This window comes from Apteryx rowi, unplaced genomic scaffold, assembly GCF_003343035.1.
Source record: "Apteryx rowi isolate R43461 unplaced genomic scaffold, aptRow1 scaffold_59, whole genome shotgun sequence".
NCBI classification, from domain to species: domain Eukaryota; kingdom Metazoa; phylum Chordata; class Aves; order Apterygiformes; family Apterygidae; genus Apteryx; species Apteryx rowi.
The window spans coordinates 708965-730883 of NW_020450860.1; the positions used below are offsets into that span (position 1 = coordinate 708965).

Below are 21919 nucleotides of genomic sequence, written 5' to 3' on the forward strand. Positions count from 1 at the left end.
ATCTAGGTTATATTTTTAAACTATTAAGCTAGCCTTAGAAAACAGTTCCTAAAATATTTAGCTGCTGAAGTTTATACAGCCTTGGAGGAATGCTTTCAGCATCTGGCTCTCCCTGTCCACGGCAATGTCCACATACCTTATTGTTTATATTAAGGTAGCATAACGTAACGAAAAACAAATGGCTTGACGCGAGAGCGCCGCGGGTTTTCCTGGCCACGCCGCTGGCGCGCCCCGCGTCCTTCGGAGAGGAGCAGGGCAGCAAACCTTCCCCTCTCACAYGCAAAAGCCTGTCCCACGCGACAGGCACGCTTTGAGCTACGGAGGGAAAAAAGGAAACGTCGGAGAAAGTTAGGGGTATTTTTCCTGCTGCTTCTCCCGCCCCGAGGGCGATGCACGGCCCCGCAACAGCGGCTTTGGCCCACRGTTCCTTTCCAGAGCAAGAGGCGAATCAGCCGGGTCAGCACACCCCAAAAAATACATAACGTGCTCCCACGTTAAGGAAAASGCAACTCCTCTCCCCAAAACACGCACAGAGCCCAATCCAAAACCCGGGGAAGCTCGGGGAATGCGTTTCCGCGGGCTTCAACAGGCTTTCGCTCAGCCCCTTCAYGTTCACTCTTCGGGAACTTTATTTTATTTTATTCAGACATTTCCAGGCCTTTCCCAGAATACTGCATGACCACAAAAAAACAAACAAAAAAACTACCCGCGAGGGACGGCTGGAGAAGGCACGCCACCCTCAGCCACGGGGAGGCAGAAGTCCCGATGCACCGAACCCGGCTGCTTGGGGCGTCCCACGGGCACCAGGGTGCTCGGAGACACACGGTGGCCCTGGCCGAGCCCTGCAGAGCTCGTGCAGGGCTGCCACGGTGCCACTGCGCACGCTGGTCCTCCCCCCTCCCCACGGTCAAATCCATGGCCAGCATCCTCCTTCCCTCCGGGAGAGGTGACGCRCTGCAGGGAAAGAGCGTGACTCAGGGGAAAAAAAAGCTTCGGGAAATAAAAGTTTACGGAGATGAGCCTGGAAAAGACCATCCAGGGAAGCAGCAAAAGGTAGAGAGCAAAGAAGGAGGTTTGCTTTTGCTCRTGGGTCACCTCCAAGCCCCCTGCTCCAGGCACCTGAATTTGGTGTGACTACTCCTAGGCGCTCCTCGCTCTCCGCAGGAGCCCAGCGATGGGCAGCTGGCCTCTCCTCCGGATCTAACCGCCACAACGACAAACTGCCGCTGTCACATAGGCAGCACGGACACAATCCTCARCTCCCAGTTTTCCAGGACAAGAGCTCCATCCACACCAGCCTCAGTCACGTGTCCCCAGATACTAACATCTGCAAGGAGGTTCAGCAAGTCAAGTTTTGCAGCTGAAGCCCACGATAAGAGTTGGAAACCCACAGACTAAAGGTCACTAGAGCAGCACGAAGCAATGAGGAAGCCCTACTAGACTAGCAGGCRTGGATGTTGAAGTCCAACAGCTCCACCACAGAGCAGGGCCCTGCTGTGCCCAGCCAATGTCGCTGGCAGAGGGCAAAGCCCCCCACTGACACAGCTGGGGCCAGAAGGACGCCTGTCCCAGCCTCAAAATCTACCASCACCTTTAGGAGACGTAGCGCATGGTGGAGATCCCACCCCTACCATGTCGGCTCCTGTTTGTTCAGGGGACATGGTGGGATGCCTTAGCTTTGGCAAGAGCAATGCCACACTCATGCCGATCTACCATTACACAACCTCCACGACAGTCCAGGCGCTTTATGAAATTACATTTGGTGGCCTGAACATAGCTTCTCCATCCTTAAATAGCAACCAAAGCTAACTACTACCCTGACATTACAGTTTATTCATGTCCTGTGGTTAGAACCTATGGTAAGAGGCAGGAAAATACATAGTCCAGTGATCGCTAAAGTAGTATGTAACAATGAGATAGTCTTAACTTAATCACAATTCATCCAGCTGTAAGAGATTACAGTCATATCTGTTCTTCTCCRCAAAACCATAAAAATACACTAACATAAAATACACTAATGTACCCGACGTAAACCAAAGAACAAATTGTGGGAGTCTGTGTGCAGTCAAGTGTCTCTCCCAAAGGTGTCTGCAGGGCATGTTATCTCTGTCTCCGGTAACTAAAGCACAATAATTACGGAAAGAAACACGTAACCTTTGCTTCTGACCACGAGCAGAGCTCCGCCAGCCCCACCGCACATCAGCTGAGCACGCAGCCCACATTTTGCTTCCAATCCGGTTGCTTTTAAACTGTGACCCTCTAGGAGTGGCGTGGCATCAGCGTCGCACCATCTCCAGCACCGCGTCAGCCGGAAGGGACATCGGCGCGGGGGGCATCAAGCAGCTCYGGGCGGCTTGCACATAAATAGCTGTGACTTGGCTTGTTCTTTGGCCTCGCTGAAGCTTAAAAAACAAGATCAGGACGGCACGCTGAGCATTTCTGCAAGGGAAGCTCTGCAGAGCATTCCAGCGTGGTTTATGCAGATTATTCATAACCATGCAGTGACCAGACAGAGAGAGAGGCAGCAACACAGGGTAATGACTCAGCTGGATTTGGACAGGCAGCCATGCATTGAAATCTTCATATTGCCTCATTCTTAACCACCACTTTCTTCAGAGCTCACTGTCCTACCAACCCACTGAGCCACCTGGTCTTGTTTTTCCTATTTTAACATAAACAGTGGGAGCTGCAATACACTTTTTGTCATTAATCTCCAGTCCTGGAAAAGAAGTCAACACTGTGTTCCTTGGACTAGAGCTTAATAGCTGTTTTCTCATTTTGGAAACTATGCTCCCGGTATTGCAAATATCAATTTGGGCAATACCAAAATTGTGCCCGCAAAATCAGATAAAATACGGCCAGTGAGATACAAGTATTGTGCTCCTTTACGGCAGAAATCATCCATTTCAACATACTTCAAAAATATGTAAAGTAAAGAGAACAGCCAAACAGATTATTAAGAGGAATAGAAGACTTTCAGAAAAACATTTAATTCCTTCATGAATTTAGGGGAGAAGTCTGACTGATATTTGTAATCTTTTGGTGGACAGAGCTGTCATTTAATTTAGCTTGCATGACTGAAAGAATTTAATAAAAGTGTTCCACAGAGTTTTGCTGAAATTCTTAGCATTTTTTTAGTAAGCCCCTGGAATACAATCAAACCTAAAAAGCTGGAAAGAACGAAGACTGAACTTGCAACTAAAGTAATATTCAGAATTGTAAYATACATTTAATAAAATATTCACATCCAGCAAAAAGCGCCTTCTTGCAGAAACTCTTCTGGATCATCAGCCGTGTGTCCATCAGCGCTGCTGTGCGTCAAGAGGGACACCCTGGGAACTGAAAGCAGCAATGAAAGTCAGCCTYCGGCTCTGCTATAAACCTTTCCAAAACTCGGCTAAACCCACCAACTCAGGACTGTCCGCTGAACTCTGGATGCCTTCCATCAGGAGTCTCAATAAGAAGGTCTCGAAGGAGCAAAGCTATTCTGCCCCTTGCCTTGTACGAGCTGCCTTCTCTGCCTGCTCGCTTTTGGGGACACAACACAAGTGGCCACCCTACCTTCTGCATAACTCCTGAAATTCCCAGGAAGTCAGGTTTTTCTATTTTAAATTCCAGCCTGCTGAAAACATTGTTTTGGGAGAGGAAAAAATATATATATATCTGACRGCCAATCCCGACCTTTAAATCTGCAACACTGAGTAATTTACGGGTGGCTTTTAAATCAGGACAGCATCATGGGAAACGTGCAGATTTTCACACAATACTGTTCCCTGTTAACAGCTCATTACAACATACAGAAGTATACTCCCATTATGAAATACAGCTGGCATTGTTTTGCCTAAAGGTCATTATCTGAGCCCAAACAAGAATCAGGGTAAGGAACCCATTTTAAAAGGGTGAAGCTGTGGGCTTTTTGAAAACTCATGTGTTTTGAATTTTGTGGCATGATCGTATACAAGCATGCAACAGGGAGAATCGATTCTCTCCACTTCCTCTGCTTATTAGCCCAAGAAATAGCATGGAAAAAATTATCTTTTATTAGCAAATACTTTCTTTATTATTTGACCAAGCCTCATCTTAGGATTCACTGATAGCCTCCACTCCGCTCTATTTCCCAGCTCCTTTCAGTGAGCAGGGGCCCTCAGCAGCACAAGACAGCGTATGCGAGCAGAACCTCATTGCAGCATCAATGGCATCATTTTTTGCTTGCTTCTTTACAAGCTCTAGAGAGATTTCTCTGTCCTGGGCAGCAACACRTATTGCAGTAAAATTCAACATCACCTGGCACCGAACACCAAATTCCATTAAAAAAAAAAATAAGTGGGGATTTAAAACATTAAAAAYATTTGTAAATATTAGGATCTGTATCTCTGTTTGGCAAGGGCGTGCGTGTACACACGGGCAGGCGCCACTGCCCTTTGACGACACCRTTACCCCGCAGACTAGAGAGCCCATTTCAGCAGGAGGACGCCCAAACTGTGCTCTCATCGCGGTCCTTCCCATTGGATACACCTTGGCAGTGCAGACGTGGCACAGAAGAAACCTGTTCCTAATTGTACTCCTATTTCAAGCTCAGCACAACAAGGAGTAATTGCTAATCAAATGTTAATAAAATGGAAGCAGGCTTTGGACCTGGAAAAGTCATTTTCAGCGCTTAGAAAAACAAAGAGTTGGGAACGTCAGCTGTTTTACCAGCTGCTCCAAAAGCAAATTCTTCACTTCCCCACGCTGCCGGCTTTGAGCGATCTCAGATTTTGAGCTGCAGACAGACAGCTGACGCCRCACCCGGCGGACCGAGGCCCGTCCTGCCCCTGCGCTGGCGAGGGGCTGCCCCGCGTGCCCTCCCAGGCACCGCTGGTGGGTCATCTGCACGTTGGGGCTCCACAGCAGCCTACGGCGATGAGTGGCAAAAAGGGGCGATCTGCAGCTCAGTTAACACTGTGCTCTTCAGCCACAATTACGTCTTGCTGTTAACTGCTGTCATTCCTCCCACTCACCCCCAAAATAGTATCTCCTAGAAAAGGAGAAAAACCCTACTGTCCTCACCTTGGATCTACCAGCATAGCAAGACCCCCTTCATTGCCTTCACAAACTCCAGGGGAGACATTCTCAGCTGCCAATAAATCAGTTTTTCTGGTCCCTCTCCTGATAGCATGAAGAGGCTGGTGACAGTAGTGAATTATTGGCCAAGGAGTGGCCCTATTTTTACGGATCATCAGCTTAATTCCAGATTAGCTATCAAAACTGACAACATCCCTATGGGTGAAGGAAGACAGATAAGGACCCCTAAACACTGACTGTAATTAAAACGAATCCATACTGGAGAGTAAATCTCTCCTAGCAGCCAAAAGAGCTGACAAGCCATTATGAATTCCTCCAGTTTGGGTCACCGATGCACGAGACGGGATGCTGAGGAGCTCTCCGCCAAAGCAAGGTTAACAAACCTACGTTGGCACCATGACAGGCAGCAGCGCTGAGTTCTGGCCACTCTCTCCCAGATAGGGAAAAGGTGTTGCTTCCCCAACCCGAACAAATGCTCATTCATCATAGGGCACATACAAAAAACAGATGACTTGGGCTTTATGATCAGCTCATTCACCTTATAGGCAGTTCCTTCCCCTTCTACCCCCACCGCTATTTATGGCTTGTTTTTGTGTTGCGATAGGAAGGAACAGAGAACAGCATGGGTATGGAGAGGGGCCACAGGGCCCGGCCCAGCCTGCTACAAAACAAGGAAGTACAGGTCTATTCACGGCTCGTTCCTGAACCCCACGTTGATGGTGACACCCTAGAGCTGCTGCTTTTCTCTTCACAAGCTTTTACAATGTTCTTTCTCCTCCTTTATATTTCTGAGAGCAAGCCATCCCTGGTACTTCGCTGTCCCTTCTTACGCTCTGTCCATCTCCATTAAACATGTCAAACTCCAAAAATCCATCATTAACTTCACAGTTGGATCAGGCAGCATATTTAGCACCTTATTGGAGTCTGGACCTTTTCTCCTCAGGATCAGATGGTCTCCTATGATCTACCACTTCTCTTTTCTCTATAACTAAAGTAGAAATGCAGCTATTTACTGCAAACATCTTTCAGACTCCTTTTCACTTGGCCTGGGCTGACCGGCATCACTTCCACAGTTTCGGTCTCTGCCACAGTGCCCACAACTGCTCCAGATTTGATGCTATTCCTGCCAGAGCACCTCCTGCTATATTACAGGCTTCCTGAAGACATCTGACGAACAGTCCAGGAAACCATTTGCACTTACCCCTGTATCTTGATAAATAGGAGAATACCACATTCATCCTGTGGACTTTTAGATCTGCAGAGGGAAAAGACCTGATATTTCAAGACCAATATGACATGCTTTCAGACTGCCTAGAAGAATGAAAGAAGGAAAGAGAGCCACCAAGAGAGCTGTCTTCACCAGGCCGGTACCCACTTAGTCCTGACGAGGGATTGCTCATCTGCTGGAGGAGGCAGGTGGCAGACAGGACTGGCCAAGGGCAGTGGTGGATGACAACACGGACTGGGCTGACACAGACATAGATGGCAACACAGAGTTGTATGGAGCACACATAGAGGAAGGACACCTTGCTACCAACAAGCACGGTCAGCCTTGACTCCTTCCCACAGGATTTGTATCCCTCTCTCCATACCCCTCCTCTTTCTCCCCACAAAGTTTCTCAATCTCCTCTCCAGCAAGCCCAGCTGCCTTGCACTCTCCTTTCCACCCGCTCTGCATCACTCCATGAAGGGGAACCTGGACCAATTTCTCCACCTGCCAAGCAGCCACCCCTCAGGGGGTTGGCAACTCAGATAAGGAGGGGCGTGGGAGCTTACGTGGGCCAGGACCTATCACTGCTATTAGCTATATTTTCCATATTTTGCTTCGTTATGTTGGAGCAGAAGCTGGTTATGCTGTCCAAACACAGCACAGAAAGGCCCAGAGAGCACGTCACCAGACTACAAAACATGAGACAACAAGCAGCAACAAAGTAGGTGCACACAGAAGACGACAGCTCCGGTAGGAAGTGGAGCAATCAACTGCCGACCGTCTGGTAAAGAGGCCCCACTTTTCTATAGAGGGGGAAGCAGCATGCCAAAAGCAGGGCCTGAAGCAGAGAGCAGGTCCCTGCTGCCTTTTCACAGCTGGTTCACCCCGAGCCCAAATTGGAGCAGCTGGGAGATTTCCTGTTGGCTCAGGTTCCTTGGCACCACGTAGGAAATATCAAGCAAAAAGCTGCTCCAGAAGGATGTTTCCCCTCTTCTCCTTCTGCCACACTGCAAGCCAAGGAGAAGCAAGCCTCCGTCCCAGTGGCTTCCTTTTTCCCCTAAAGCTCCCAGCAGACAGGGAGTTCTCAAATAGTGCATTTTTGTGCACAACCTGGTCTTGCACCAAGGTTTTTGCCAGAATACCTGTCCCTTTCTCTCCAGCTGCCACCTCAAAGGTGATTTAGATCAGGCAGGAGGGAAGGACTCAATGCCAGTCAAACCCCAAACCTGTTATAACAGCTAAGGAGGAGATTGCTGCCTACCTGCCCTCTCCAGGGACCTGCTGGCCATTCGCACCAGGGACAGGTTTTGCTGAGCTGAGCTCTAGACACGCTCCTCTGTTGAGCAGCCCATCGATCTCTTGAGGACTGCAACCACACTGGCACATGAATACCGCCAAGCAGCAGAGATGTCACCTGGGCTGACGGGCAGGCCATGAACTTTCATGCCTAACCCTGCAGCATGACCACCCATCTCACAGCAAGCTAGGGCATCCTCACCCTGGCACATACACCGGGGACCCACCTGAGCCTACATTTTGGGCTGCAAACCTCCCCGGGGGCCTAGGCTTGGGAATGTGCACCAGTGTGACTGACAGACATCTCACTCCTCTCACTCCCTAAAGGGCTGGAAGGCCTTTAGACACTGAGAGAAAAAACCTTTTGATCCTCCTGCTGTTCCCAGGGAGGTCTGACCAGAGAGAGGAGCACCCAGAGGTAGTGGTAAGAGCTTACTGCTCACAGCCCTGCTGCCACRAGTATTTATGCACTTCACATTACACATGCATTCGTCTGAGACGAGCCAGACCAGAAGTAATCCTAGAAACAGGGTGTCTCCAGCCTCCATGGTCCCTAATTAACAGCTGATGGCTGGGCTGGGTCACAGCTCTCCTCTGCCTTCAGAGCACAGCTGCTGCCTGCCAAAACTCAACACCAACATCTAACACCATGGACACAGCTTCTCAGGTGTCAACGTTGGCACCTGGCTCCTGGGATGGGCCCACAGGTGAGATGAAAAATCCAAGCTCCAGCATCAGCACTGCTGATRAACCGGGGTGCAATTCATCACCAATACTGAACGCATCCACCAAAAAGGAGACCCTTGAGGACACAGCCCTGCAGAGGTGAGCTGACGGCAAGGAGCAGAAGGAGCCCTGGGCAGGGCGATTCTCCCATGCAGATACACAGCCACCAGCTGAGCAGCTCTGTGTTTAAATTAGGCTCAAAGCTAGTGACTTTACAGCCTCCCCCAGTGAGACCCAACACTCCCAGAGGAAGCCCTGAAAGGCACTTACACAAGGCTCACCCCCAGCACTTAGGAGCTTATGTGCTGCAGGAAAAGGTCAGCAAACTCCTTCCCCATTCGTAGGTGGAAGGTATTTGAGTGGCCCTGCCAAGAATAAAAAATGAATTCCTGCCCATCACGATGTATCGTGGTTGCTCGGACACGCATCCCAGGCCAGCTGTCTCCTAGTTCCTCCCACAGTGTTTCACAGGACAGCTTCTTCTTACACATGTCCTCAAAAACCAGCCAAACACACTTTTTTTTTCTTTTAAATATTGTCYCTTAGCAAAATAGTCAAGCAAGGCCRTACACAATAAATATTATTGCAATTTGAACTTCCCTGTTTGGTCTCACCATTTTATGTGATGCAAAAGCCATCTCTTGTGGCACACTGCACTAGCAAGAGCACTAGGATATATCGTGGCCTTTGCAGTTAGTTACATGTCAAAACCAAGCTAAGGAGTTTAACAAGCAATGACATTAACTGACAAAGTCCTCCCATGCTGCGATGGTTATTCACACACGCACCAACACACACAGGTTCAAGCAGCCTTACTGACTAGGGAAACTGTCTGCCATCTCAAAGACCTGCCTAATTATAAACATCTGCTTCATCAGCAGGTGTAACAAAAGGAACAAGATTACAAATTATTCATTACCCAAAACATACAAAACTTCATTCGCTCTCTGACAGCAGCACAGCTTGGATGAAAGYGGACGAAAGCGGCTGCAGCGCTTTGCGTTGGCTGCTGCTGACCCGGAGGTGGGCAAGCGCGTTTGGAGAGGGTCCCAGCAGCAGCCTCGGCTTCTCAATGAGCCRAGACAGCGCTTTAAAAAAGGGACCGCCCCCTTTTAAAGCAGGATTTCTGCATGGGGTGTAGAGCTGACACCTCTTCCACTTCAGACCAGGAAAAGCGTTCATGGCATTTGTTGCAAGAAAGGCGCGTTACAGTGCCCTAGYGACGACTGGCAGCCCCTACGTCAAAGGGATACCAAATCAAGAAGTGCTGATTCCTCCAGCACCACAATAACACACAAATAATTCCTCCAACACTAATAACACGTAAATCCACAGCAGCCTGTCTGAGCTGACAGGACCTGAAAAGACTCATCTCTTGGACATCCCTGGCTGGTGCCKAGGGAGGCTGCACGGCTGCCTGCCAGAAAGGTGCATATCGGCTTCTCTGGGGAAAGAGTCATGAACACACCCTGCTCCACTCCTCACTGAAGAGAGCATTAGTTGGTGAAATAGAAGAACTGCACTGGCAAAATTTCCAGCTCACTCATCCTTGGTGCCAGGGTGTAGATGGGATGGAGCAGGCCCCTCTTGAGTGGCACAACTTGGAGTATTTGCACAAGCCACAAAAGCCTGCACATAGGGCTGGCAGTGCAGAAGGACGCTCCTTGCTTTTGACTATCCCATCCTGTCCATTTAGAAGTGTTCTGCTGATAAGCTTGTTCCTCTGAGAAAAAAAACAAAYACACAAAGCAAAATCCAGCGGGAAGGAGAGCCAGCGTTTGGGAGCTCTGCCGATGGGATTAGCCCAACCTGCCTGGAGCGGATCTGACATCATTGCTTTTTCCTCCTTTCCCCTGAAGGCATCATTGCTAATGATTGCATGCCATCAAGTTGGAATCAAAAGTAACATTATTGTTACTGATTCCTTTTCTAAAGGACATAAGCAATCAGATTTGTTCTCCAGCCAAAAAGACCATAGGTTACCTCCCAGGCTCGCTCTGGAAGATGAGTTTAGCTCCCAGAATCCCAGTCCCATCTCATTCTGCAGCATGTTTTAAAGACTTTGACAATAAGTCAAAATTTGGAGAAAAATATATAAATGAGAAACCTACCAAACACTCCATGAACTCTAGAGATGGCTGCATGCTTTGTTATTGGATTTAGGTTTCAAAGAAAACAAGCTAGGGAAAGTTTTTCACAACTTCAGGCTGAGAATTTTCCCCCAGACACCTCTCAGCAGATACAAATTGTAACCGACAGCAAAAACAAAGGGAAAAACGCAGTCACTTCTACTGAAACAGAGCAAAACCCATCTTCAGCAAGCCCTGGGGCAGTACCAAAACCAGCTGCTTCCTTGTGCTGCATTCACAAGACACCCAGGGATSATCAGGGAGGACAGCTATCACCTACATTTTCTACTGATTAAATTACTGAGCTGAATCAGAGCACAAGGTGATACTCGATACAATTAAGGAGGCCCAGAATAACCGTAATTAACTCTCAATTTGGTGTCAGCAGATCCCTTGCTGATGTGTTTTGCTGCACAAGGATCCCAGGTTTGTTTCCTCCACAACAGGATAAACTCCAGTTCTGGTACAGGATATCTGGTGTTTGTTTTCAAGCGCTGCTGTGCATCAGCTGCATGTTTYGGTCACAAGAGAAAAAATTAATCCTTTTTAAAGGGATTTTTTTCCAGATGATTTCCAGGGCATTGTTTGGAGCCCACTCCCTGCAGGACACACCTGACCGCACCTGCCTCCAGGCTCGCGGGGACGGGCACCGGGGCTAACACCGCAGGGCAGAGGTGGCTCCCGTTTCTCCCACCCTGCCCTGCTGCTCCCCACTTCCACAGGGCCGGGAAGTTTCAGGGGAAGAGCAATAAAATGCTCTTTATGCTACCTGAATGCCATGAACGCCGAACACACACTGGTGTGGAAAACGCCCAAAACGCCAACCAGTCCAAGCTGAGCTACCTCAGCTTCCTGCTTTTGCTGGGAAAATTGAGCAGCAARATCCACTGCCCCGGAAAGCTTTACCGGTCCCAGAGTCACAACTGAGCTAAATGTCTATTTGGATACTAGGTGAGAGGTGAAATGTCACCAATGAATAGTGCGATCCTTGGAAAAGAAAGTGATCAGCAAAACAAGGAAATACAGGTGAGACTGTCTTTTTTCCTACGGATAACTGAGATCTACAGCTTCACCTGGGAATGCTCCTTTCCCAGCCCTCTCCTGTGGGTTCCTGAAACTCACTGCCGGAAGACAGATGAAAGCGTGCACGGAAAGAGTCAACCTTGTCTTGAAAATAACAGCTCTGCATTCCCGTTATTAAAAAAAAAAGAAAGAAAGAAAGAAAGAAAACCCACGTGGTACGACCTACAGATGCAGCATTCCCACAATAAACCCGGGAAAGCCGGGACGTCGGTAGACGCAGCCCTCACGTACGATAGCCGGCACACGCAACCTTCAGCTCTTGCTGCAAATGAGAACAGGGGGAAGAAWGCTTTTGGATTAAAAAATAAAACAAAACAAGGTATGTTCACACTTAATTACGTTCTGATTACCGAGCATCACACATGCCCCGATTCAACCGGYCTGACAGAATCCCATGATTCCCACTTCCATACGGAGCTGGAGGCTGCAAGGGCAYGTTAACGGGAACCACGGCACAGCTTCGGAGGCACAAAAGGACAACGCAGCCAGCCTTTAAATACCAGCCCCAGACTTGGTGGAGCTACAGATTATTTTGGGCAGTAAAAAGAGGAATTAGCCGATGYATTCCAAAACGCATTTATCATTAAAATAAAAATCTTCTGTCATTTTATTTAATAGCCTTAGCAAGAAATAATTGCAACGTCTGGCTGCGTTTGACGACATGTGGTTTTAATAGTTTAATTGTTACAAACTGTTTAATAATGTCGAACAAAAGGCGCGTCCAAGTAATTTTTCTGTTTATTAATCATTCCTTTTGAGGACTTGATAAATTATATTACGCGTATACCGCGCTTCAGTTACCGCAGCGTTAACGTAKTCCATGTAAAAGTGAAAAACTAGCCAGGAGCGACTCCCGGCCCCAGACCGCCGGGGCAGCATCCCGGGAAGCATCTCCGCCAGCCGGCCCCGCGCGGGGCTCAGCCCCTTCGGAGGTCCCCGCCGCCCTCGGTGTTTTGCGCCCGGGGCTGGAAGACCCTCGGGCCCGAGGGCACCCGCCCGCTCTGTTTATGTTCGGTTCACTCAAGCTGTGGCCTTCTGGCCTCTTTCCGAATTCACTCCTGCGTGACCTCCGCTGCGAAGGCCGCAGAGGAGCAGGCCGTTAAACCTACAAAACAAAATATCCTATAATCCTACAAACTAGTATCGGATACGCGGGTTGATCCGACCAGCCCCAAGCAGAGCTACCGAAACGCGCGGCGCACGAGTTTTTGCAAACTCCGAGTATATTCCCCCTTCATGCGTTCACCCCTCTTTGCCTACTTTTTTTCCCATCTATCCAGAATGCTTTACCTCCTCCTAAACTTCAAAATTTGGTTTTGGATCCTCCTGTAATCCCCGCAAAGAGCAGCATCAGGCTCTTTCGCACGGCCCTCGCTGCAGGATTGGGATTTTACACTAAAAACAGAAAGGCGGTGAGATCCTGCTCTGCACAACAGCCATAATGCTCCAAGAAATTGTACATTCCCCCTATTTCCAAGGAAATAAATCAAAGTTAGTTTCTCAGGGCTTGTGAAAACATATTGCCTGGATTCCAATCCCCAAGGGTTTTCTTTCAAGAGCTTATATGGTAGTTAGATTTCTGGCTAGAGAATATGCAATATGATAAAAACACAGTCCCTATACAGAGCAATAAATTACAGATTGTTTGATGTGGAAACCAAAGAACTGTCAAACTCTAGTATATCTGAAATATTCTAAATGAGCCCTGAGCTCCAGTGTCTGGAAATTTACTGTACGTTTCCAGGCCTTTCAATCTTGTGAAGACATCTCCCCCACTTCATTTTCCTTTGATGGATTTTATTCTTACGGGTTTTTTTCTTCCTTCCCAGAACTGTGTTGTTCTTCCTAGAGACAGTCCTACGATGAACAGCAGGGGGTTTCTCTATGCATAAAAAGGGACGTGAACTGGGTGCTAGCTTAAACTTTGGGAGATCTTTTTCTGCCACAGATTTTCTATGTGGCCAAGTCACTCCTGCACTTCAACTGCACACCTACAGATCAGGGACGGCAACTGCCCCGGCTCATCAGGTGGTTTTGCAGTTAAATACAAGGCGCCCAGCTCCACACTTGTGTGCTAAAACTGGAACCTCGTCCCCATCCRTCAGCTGTCTAAATACCCTCGCGGCAGAGGAAACCTGACTGACTGGAGGAAAAAATTCACCTTGCGCTTTGCTTTTTGACTAGGGAAGTCACCCAGTCACCAGGAACTTGGTGAGGCCTCATGTTGACATTGAACAACCTTTCAATTGCATTATAGTTTCACCTACAGGATGAGTGGAAACCCTCCAAGCTATAAACAGACCCTGTCCACCCTGGGAAATACAAGTTACAGACCAATTCAAGCTCATTTTCCTGAAGGTGACCCTTGGCCTCCCAGCTGAGATAACAGCGCTAATATTTATGGATGGGCCATTCGTGCCTCTGGGCACAGAGCAAAAATAATTCAAATCACAACTTGGTAGACATCTAACAGAACCGAAAAAAAAAAAAATCAGTTCCAATATGGCAATAACAAACCAGCTCGCCCACTGACGCACAAAAAATAGCACCACCCACGGTCATACTTTCAAATGCAACAAAACGGCCTGGAGTTTTGCTGTGATGAGCAGGCACCACCGCGTGTGACTCATCCAGAGAGGACTGACCTGAGACAACACATTCCTCAGACAGCCGTGGTTTATTCAGTTATTTTAGCTGGATAAAAGGCGCTTACACAAAAATTGATAAAATCTAGCAATGTTTTTTTTACTTCCCCTTTTCTCCGGTTCAAGTTTTCTCTACTCCTTCGAGTCTCTGCAGATTGCACTCTAATACACAAACGACGTTCTCATTTCACACTGCGAAAGGCAGAAGAGAATTTCTCACATTCACGTATGCTTCTCCAGATTCAGTTTGAGAAGACATGAAATAATCAGTGAGCATGATTCCCTCACACAACACGTTCACCAAGCTCAAGCAAGCTCCAGAAGTTGGAGCTGAAAGAACACACATTTTTCAGCAGCGTGAGCAGCCTGAAATAAATGGAAACCAAGTCGTCAGCAAATTACAAACATTAACAAAATCCACAAGTAAAAGAAAATGGTGTGGAACTCTAACAAAAATTGCACTGAATAGAACGGTTCCCGACTCTACCCACATCCATGAAATCTTAGCTACAACTCCTCCAACACAACCACAGACTAGGAAGAATTCATTAGATATTGCTAGATCCATAATATACTACTCATCATGTGGGGAATCCAGTTCAGAGCTCTGAGCACGACAAACACTCAAAAAGATGCTCTTTTTTCCAAAAGATATTCGACATTTGAAAACCCTTAAAAGACGCTGTTCGGTTGAGCTTGGCAGATAAGTTGTTTTCCACCCCTGCGCAGCATGGGAGTCCACACCGCTTCCCAGATCTGCAGCCAACACCTGAAAAACACAACTGTAACTCATCCAGAGTTGCTCCTTCCGCATTTCCTGCTCTTCAGCATTCGAGATGCATTCCAGATGTGACGGAGGTCCCCAAACTTCAGCAGGCCAAGTAACTAATGCAAAGGTGAGCTCAGACATCCAAAATCACAAATGTAACTACTCTCTGCAGTTATTTTACAAGGACATGAGCCACTTACCTTAGACTATCAATCCTCAGCATTAATAGCTAGGTCCATACCTAATTTTCAGAAACCACTTTCCAGTTCCTCCTGATTTTATTCTCAGTTCCTGCCTGTCTCAAATGCAACTTTATAAGAGGGTTTAATTTTTCAAAGTCTTGTATTTATGCCATTAAAGGCAAAACAACTCATCCGTCCCCCACAACATCGCTACAACTTTCCAGTCGGATATTGCAAAAGAGCAAGGGAAAGCGGTGTATGGCATCACGAGCCAGCTCGCAATATTCACCCACTGACCCCTATTTTTCTCAGACCAGAGCCTGACAAAGGCGGTCGGCCGCTCTCAGCAGCTGGGTTCAGCYGAGCTGTGTTTACCCAGGGTCTCTCGTTCCACGAGTCTCAGCTCCTCGGCAGCCTGAACGGTTCAGCAAAGACCTAACTTGACCCAATCTGGCAGCCAGCATTTCACAACCACTTTGTGTCAGCAGTTTCAAGTACACTAATAACCACGTTTTGTTCCGTGCGACGTTCTCACTGCGAACGGCAAAATATCATTATCACCTGCAGGTTGAAGCCTGCCCTCTACCCCACTTAATAGGGAGCTGATTATGCTATTTTTCTTTTTTGTTTTGTTTTGTTTTCCCCCTTTTAATAATTACGGGCTGTTGGCAGATGGCATCGCTCTGCGACGGAAGGTATGAGTGACGGCGAGGCGGGCCRAGCGTGCTCCCGTGCAGCGGGGCGCTCGCTGGGGACCCGGCAGCCCGCGTCCCGCGGCGCAGACTCCCAGACGGCAGCTAATGAGGCATGCCTGCRTCCGAGGGCGCGGGGGTTAAACCGGGAACGGCTATGAAAACAGGCCCAGGAGCAGGAAAGCAGAGGTTAGCAGAAAAGTCGCTAAGCCAGCAACTTCAGGCGGATCGGCCCCAGCAGCCCACCAGGCCGGGAAGGGCAGCTCTGGTTTAAGCTCAGCAACCCACCGCTGCCAAAAACCTCCCTTCGGAGCATTTCTGAACGAGCTCCCGAGCAGTAAAAGCTCCCTTGGGAGAGACCGGGTGGCTTGGCCGTATTTGAAGACCGCCTTACTGCTGGAGTATTTGTCTCCGCGAGGTCCCAACATTGCGTTCCCAGAAAGTGCAGAGGTCCAAGCTATCAAGCTACTGAAAAACAACCCTTCTTGGAGTTACTGAGTGACACAGGCATGAAAGCAGAGCCCAGAGCTGGACCCGAGCCGGCTGGCCGGGAGAAGGCACGGGCTGACACCAGGCAATAGCTCTGGGAAGTTCAACGCTTGCCCGAAACACCCCCAAGCGGGACCTCAGCCTGAGCGAGGGCCCCATGCGCTGCAGGACGCCTGCTCCGCGTCCCGCGACCTCAGTCTCCTAAAACCCCCACGGCACACGGAGCAAACTGAGCAATGCAAGAAACGCTTCTGCCTGGTCCCCGCAGGGCTCAGTGAATGCTCTCGAGTTAGCGATTTGCTATTACTGTTCTAATTGCCGCCCCAATGTCAACGTTTCGTTGCTCACCCGAGCACACAGTCCTTCCCCAAATCCAGCTGCAGGACCTCAGCGCTGGGGCCCTGCAGCAGCAGCAGCAGACTCCCCGCRGCAGCTGCACCGTGCGAAAGGCAGTTTCTTCCGCCAGTCTCGCATCCATCGCAAGCTGAACACTGTGCAAAGGTGCCACCTAATCCCTTGGCAGCTGTGGTGCTTGTTCACAGACCTAATCTGGCCTGATGGGTAGAGACAAGATCRAGCTTGTACCTGCACGGATGAGAGCATGGGAAGGGAGCTCTCTTTCCCTGTGGAGAGGGTCTCACTCAGCTCTGCCACTTCCCCGTTCAACACCAACTTGTCCCCGCAGTGGCCAGGCAATGCCAAAGAGAATCCTTTGCCCAGAGCTCACGTCAGGCACGTGCCACGTCCACCCGTGCCTGGAGCGCCACTGCTGTCCATAGCGGTCCTGCCCCGGCAGCAGAGCTCCCTGCCCTTGCGCYGCAGGGATGCATGGACATGCCCAGGGCACAGCCGCGCTCAGGACGGCTGCTCCACGCCTGTCCCCCAGGTCTGGCTTTCCCAGGGAGACACCGCTTGCCGCATGCATTTGCGCGGAGCTCGTGCACGGTGAGCCAGGACAYGCCGCGCGTGCCCGGGAAGTCTGGCGGCGCGGCCGGGCTGGGGCTGCGCCGGCGCTCCACCGCCTCCGCCRAGGACAGAGCTGCCCGGGTTGTCTGGCTGAGCCCTAGGAAAGCGTGGGGGAAGCGAGACGGATGCGGAAACCACCCCCTCTGGAGCCGTCCCCGCTGGCACGCCTGCAACGAACCTGGTTGATGTGTTTCAGCTTGTCAATAATCTGGCTGACGACTGGCTCGGGACCTTTCATCTTCACCTCGTGGGTGCCAGGCTGAGCTTTTGCTCCGTTCCTCGTGAGTTGGGGACCATACCTGTGGGAGTGAGAGCAGAGGAGACCGTGATGTGACGGAGTAATATGGAGGAGATCTTTTAAGTTCAGCAGGAACTAAAGAAATCCCAAGATAAGCAGCAGCCTCTTCCAAAATGGAGAGAGTAAAACAGTTAATAACAATACAGAAAAGGCAGAAGATTCCCATAAATATTCTGCTTTTGCAAAGAAGCAAGATGATGTACTTGTATCACATGAGGACAGCRAAGTCCTTTCCAGTCCATTAGTAACCAAGGAAGACGTTAAACAATATACAACAGGGATAAATATTTTCACATAACTTGCACCCAAGAGTCCTAAAAAAGCTGGCTGAGAAATTCTGGCTCACTCACGTTTGTTTAAAATAAATCTTGGCAGACCACAGAGACTCCAGTAAGAGAGTGGTAGTGCTGTGCCCACAGCCAAAAAAAAATGAGTGGGATGACCCAGTTAACTACAAGCTGATTAGCATAACATCAACCCCTTGCAAAATAATGACTATCACTGATGTGTGATTTCAATAATAAAGAATTAAAGCATGAGAATATAATTAATGCTGTCAACATCGCTAATGGAAAATAGGTGTTGTCAAACAAACTTGATTTCAGTCTTTGATGAGATGCAGCTTTGGGGATCAAAGTAACTGCTTAGAGAGAACGTCCCTCGCTGGGCTCAGCACCGCACGTTATCCTGATTTACAGGAGTACTGTGCGAGTCAGGAAAGCACGCGTTAAGCAGATTAGGAGCTGGCTGAGAGATCGAGATCCAGTTCCCTACAGGGGACTCTTGCTGAGCAGCCAGCCTCCAGCGCGGCTCCGAAGAGGAGGGCCGCCAAACCCGCCCTCCCTTTTTTCGTCGGCAATTAGGGAAGACACATARATTCGCTGCTGCAGAAGGTATAGAACGGCAAAGTTTATCAGCGCGATAAACACGAGGCGACGAGGGGCCGCCGGAAGGCAGGCGGGACGCCTCCCTCGCTGCGCTCAGCGCCGGCGCGGCAGCTCGGGACGTTCGGGACGCGAGACGAGCGTGTCTGGCACCAACCTCAACCTCGCTCCTGCTTCAGGAGCRGCCCGAGCGGCTGTTACCGCTTATTGCTCACGGCCACGGCAGTGGCACGGAGAGCACTGGTGCCTTCTCGAGACGGGGATGGTTTCGATCCACCGCAGCAATGCACCACCCCAATTACGGCCCCGCACGAACGCAAAACACGAGCCCGCATCTCCAAGAGCTCACAGCCCRAGGAGACGCTGCCGGAGCCTGGGACGGCCTCCGAAAGCCAGGCGGCCGAGATAACGCTAAGCATCAGCCTGCTGTGCCGTGCTGTACGCCTGTTTTTCCTGTGCCGTGGGTAAACGTGATGAAGGCTGCTTTCCGCAATCCATCTCCTTCGTGCCGCATCCTCATCCAGCTCCCAGCGCCCGCCCCTGCCTTCCCTCCCCGTCAGCCTGCTCTCCCCTTCCCGGCGCGCTAATCCTTCATCCCTGCGCTGGCCAGGCCCGCCGGGGTGATGACAGTCCACCCATTTCACATCGGCTTGGTGGAGGAAGCAGGACTTCAGCGGGGATTTGAAGGAGGGGAGGGAGATGGGAAGGCTCAGCAGGGCCAGCTCGGGGAGGATGCTCGGAGGGAGAGGAGGAGGGAGCCAGCCCCGGCTGCTGGGGGAGGATGCGGCTGCATGGACCTGGGGAAACCCTGGGAGGAAATGGCCTGTACCGAGACCACCTGAATTTCACCCAAACCTCTGTGCCCACCTAGGGCCACCGCTGAAGGCTCACAATTTAGGCAGCATGAGTCTGTGGCAGAGAGACCACAATGATGCCCAAAGCACAGGTTTCCACGGGGGGCAGGGACCGGGGGACTTCAGCCACGACAGCTGCAGGCCGCACTGAGGGTTTGGGGGACACAGACAGATCTGGCCCAAGTTAAACTCTAAATTAGCAATGAGACACTCAGATTCAGACACCTGGCGATATAGGGACAATTCCAGATTCATACCGGTGCAATAGGAACCTGCCCCCTACCTGAAATATTCATCTCACTTAAAATACAGCACTGAGCTTGATTTCCACTCCGCGACTTTTTCAGAGCTGGAATTAGAAGGACACTGGCGCTCTGAGTCCCCAGCCGGGTCCTGCCGCACTTGGCACTCCCCATACAGCAGAGACCTGACCAACCTGCAAGATGCATCGCTTAAATGGATATGACAGAGAAGAAAGGATGGGAGAAGGGAGGCGTGAGCACTTCTGTGGGAAGCAGGAGCAGAGAGATGAGGCCAACACACTAGGGAACGATTTGCATTTCATTCAAAAAATCACACACTCGCTGTTGACCTGCTAACAGACAAGCCCCTACCCATGTACATTCCTGTGTCCAGACTTCAACAGCTTGCCCAGCTCCAGGAGGAGTCTCACTGCAAAGCGGAGACGTGAACTGGGATCTCCCAGGCCCACCAGTTCCTAAACAACGGGGCCAGGTGCCTGCACAGCCACTTCACTGCGTAACGCTTCCCCTGCAGCACGGCACGGCTCAGGCACAGCAACCCAAAGCCCTGCCCCCCTCCAGAGCTGCGCTGGGCTTCCACGTTTCCCAAAACACACATGGTTGCCCTTTACCTTTTCTTAAACAGTTGCATCATGCTGGAAAGCACAAAGTATAGATATACACGAGACGCAATAGCTCCCAGTTCAGGAAAGCACTYACACTTGCAATCAGAGACTTGTTCTACACTTAAAATCAAGTGATTTATAGAACTGGGGCCAGAGAGAGCCAGGCGTGGGTAGGAGACCGAAACAAGGGGTGCCCAGGCGAAGGGCTGGCGCGCGGCAAGGCGAAGCGCTCCGCGGGACTCCCTGTGCTCCGAGCACCATCTCGTGGGAGCGCAGCGCTGCCGCAAGCACGCTGCAGCACGGGGCTGCCCCGCTCGGCACGCACCTCCGCTTAAGGAATAGGGCAACCGAAGAAGGGAACCATTAAATCCTGCTACTTCTTTGTCACACYGGCACTTAATGCCACCGTGCCAACCTGACATATTAATCTGGCAACCGAATGCAAATATCCGTACAAGGCACGACCTTTTAGATGCCAACAAAATTGCCGCTTTTGGTGCCACTCTGTGAATTTAATTTAAAACACTGATGGAACTTGAAAGTAYGTTGCTGAAAAGTCTCCTGTGGTTTAAGGGATTTAACCAGTAGGATAAATCTCCCACAGGTGTTAGCAAGAACAGAACTGAGCCTGTTCAGTGCATACCTAAGTTAAATTAATACTGTATCTCTCCTAGAACAGTTTTATACAAAAAAACTCAATAAGCTGGTTTTGAGTGAGCAAAACCCCTTCTGAAATCCATGCAACAATGCAAGAGAGGTTTTCTGTAGGCTACCTGGCATTGCAAAGGAGGGAGCAGCACAGCTACAGCAGGCCAAGGTACCAACATGTCCAAAGACCAAGGCTCACCGAAATCATGCTGGGGAAGGCAGAGATCCTCACGTGACCTGGGTGACCCTGCTGGAGCCATAGGTGGGGAAGTCAAGTGACAACCTCACCCCTTCCCATGGAAAAAGTCTACGAAAGAAGGAAGCAAACCTAAAAGTGTTTGTGGAGGGAAATTGCCCTAAAGTTGCCGYGCAGGGTAAGGAAAGCGGAGTGCCACTACCTGCTGCTTCTCACCTGGCCAGGTACAAGGGCACATAACCAGGCCCAAAATGAACCATTTATATAATTATATGAGACCAATCATTTGATGTGGTGAGGCAGTCAGCTCTGCAAGCTGCACATCTTGGAGCAGGCTGGGGCCGCAGCGTAGAAATAGAAAAAGATCTCTAGTTGCTTCCAACAAATGCCAACAAGCAGCCCCTCTCCGGGGCTCTCACGCCATTCCACGAGACCCACCACATGTCTCCCTCTACCACAGTGGCACCGGCGCTGAACAGCCAACGCGGACTGAGGGCAGCAGTTAAAGTCCACCCCGTGGGCCTGGGGAGGTCCCTGCACCGGAGGGACATCAGTGTTGCAACACGAGCATGGCTTGGCTTCCACTTCATAAGCACCCCCCAAAATACTTTCCTCTTTGATGTGTCTCGCTGTATGAAGATGTCAGACAGCTGCATCTCCTTGCCTTTACTCCCTGGGTGTRGGCTTTTGCTGGGGACATAATATTCTCCACGGATAAATGTCATATTGTAAAATGTGCTGATAAGCAGTCCTCACTAAAGCCAACTTTAAAGACAACCACCTGATGAAAACACTGTTGGTCTAAGGTCTTCTGCAGGGACAGCACAACTACAGACCCTTTGCGCTCCCTTCTCATCTACCAGCTATAAATGCCAAAGCATAAATTCAAACTAAAGAATTTTTCCCACCTTCCTCCCCAC

General features: G+C 49.9%; 1 protein-coding gene across 1 annotated transcript in view; it reads right to left on the reverse strand.

Moving 5' to 3' along the window:
* GPC3 (glypican 3) overlaps positions 1 to 21919 on the reverse strand; it is a 181285-nt gene that overhangs the window by 26473 nt on the left and 132893 nt on the right. Inside the window, exon 9 of the mRNA XM_026082717.1 lies at positions 17430 to 17550. Within this exon, the coding sequence (XP_025938502.1) occupies positions 17430 to 17550 (121 nt within the window). The remainder of the gene's footprint in view (positions 1 to 17429; positions 17551 to 21919) is intronic.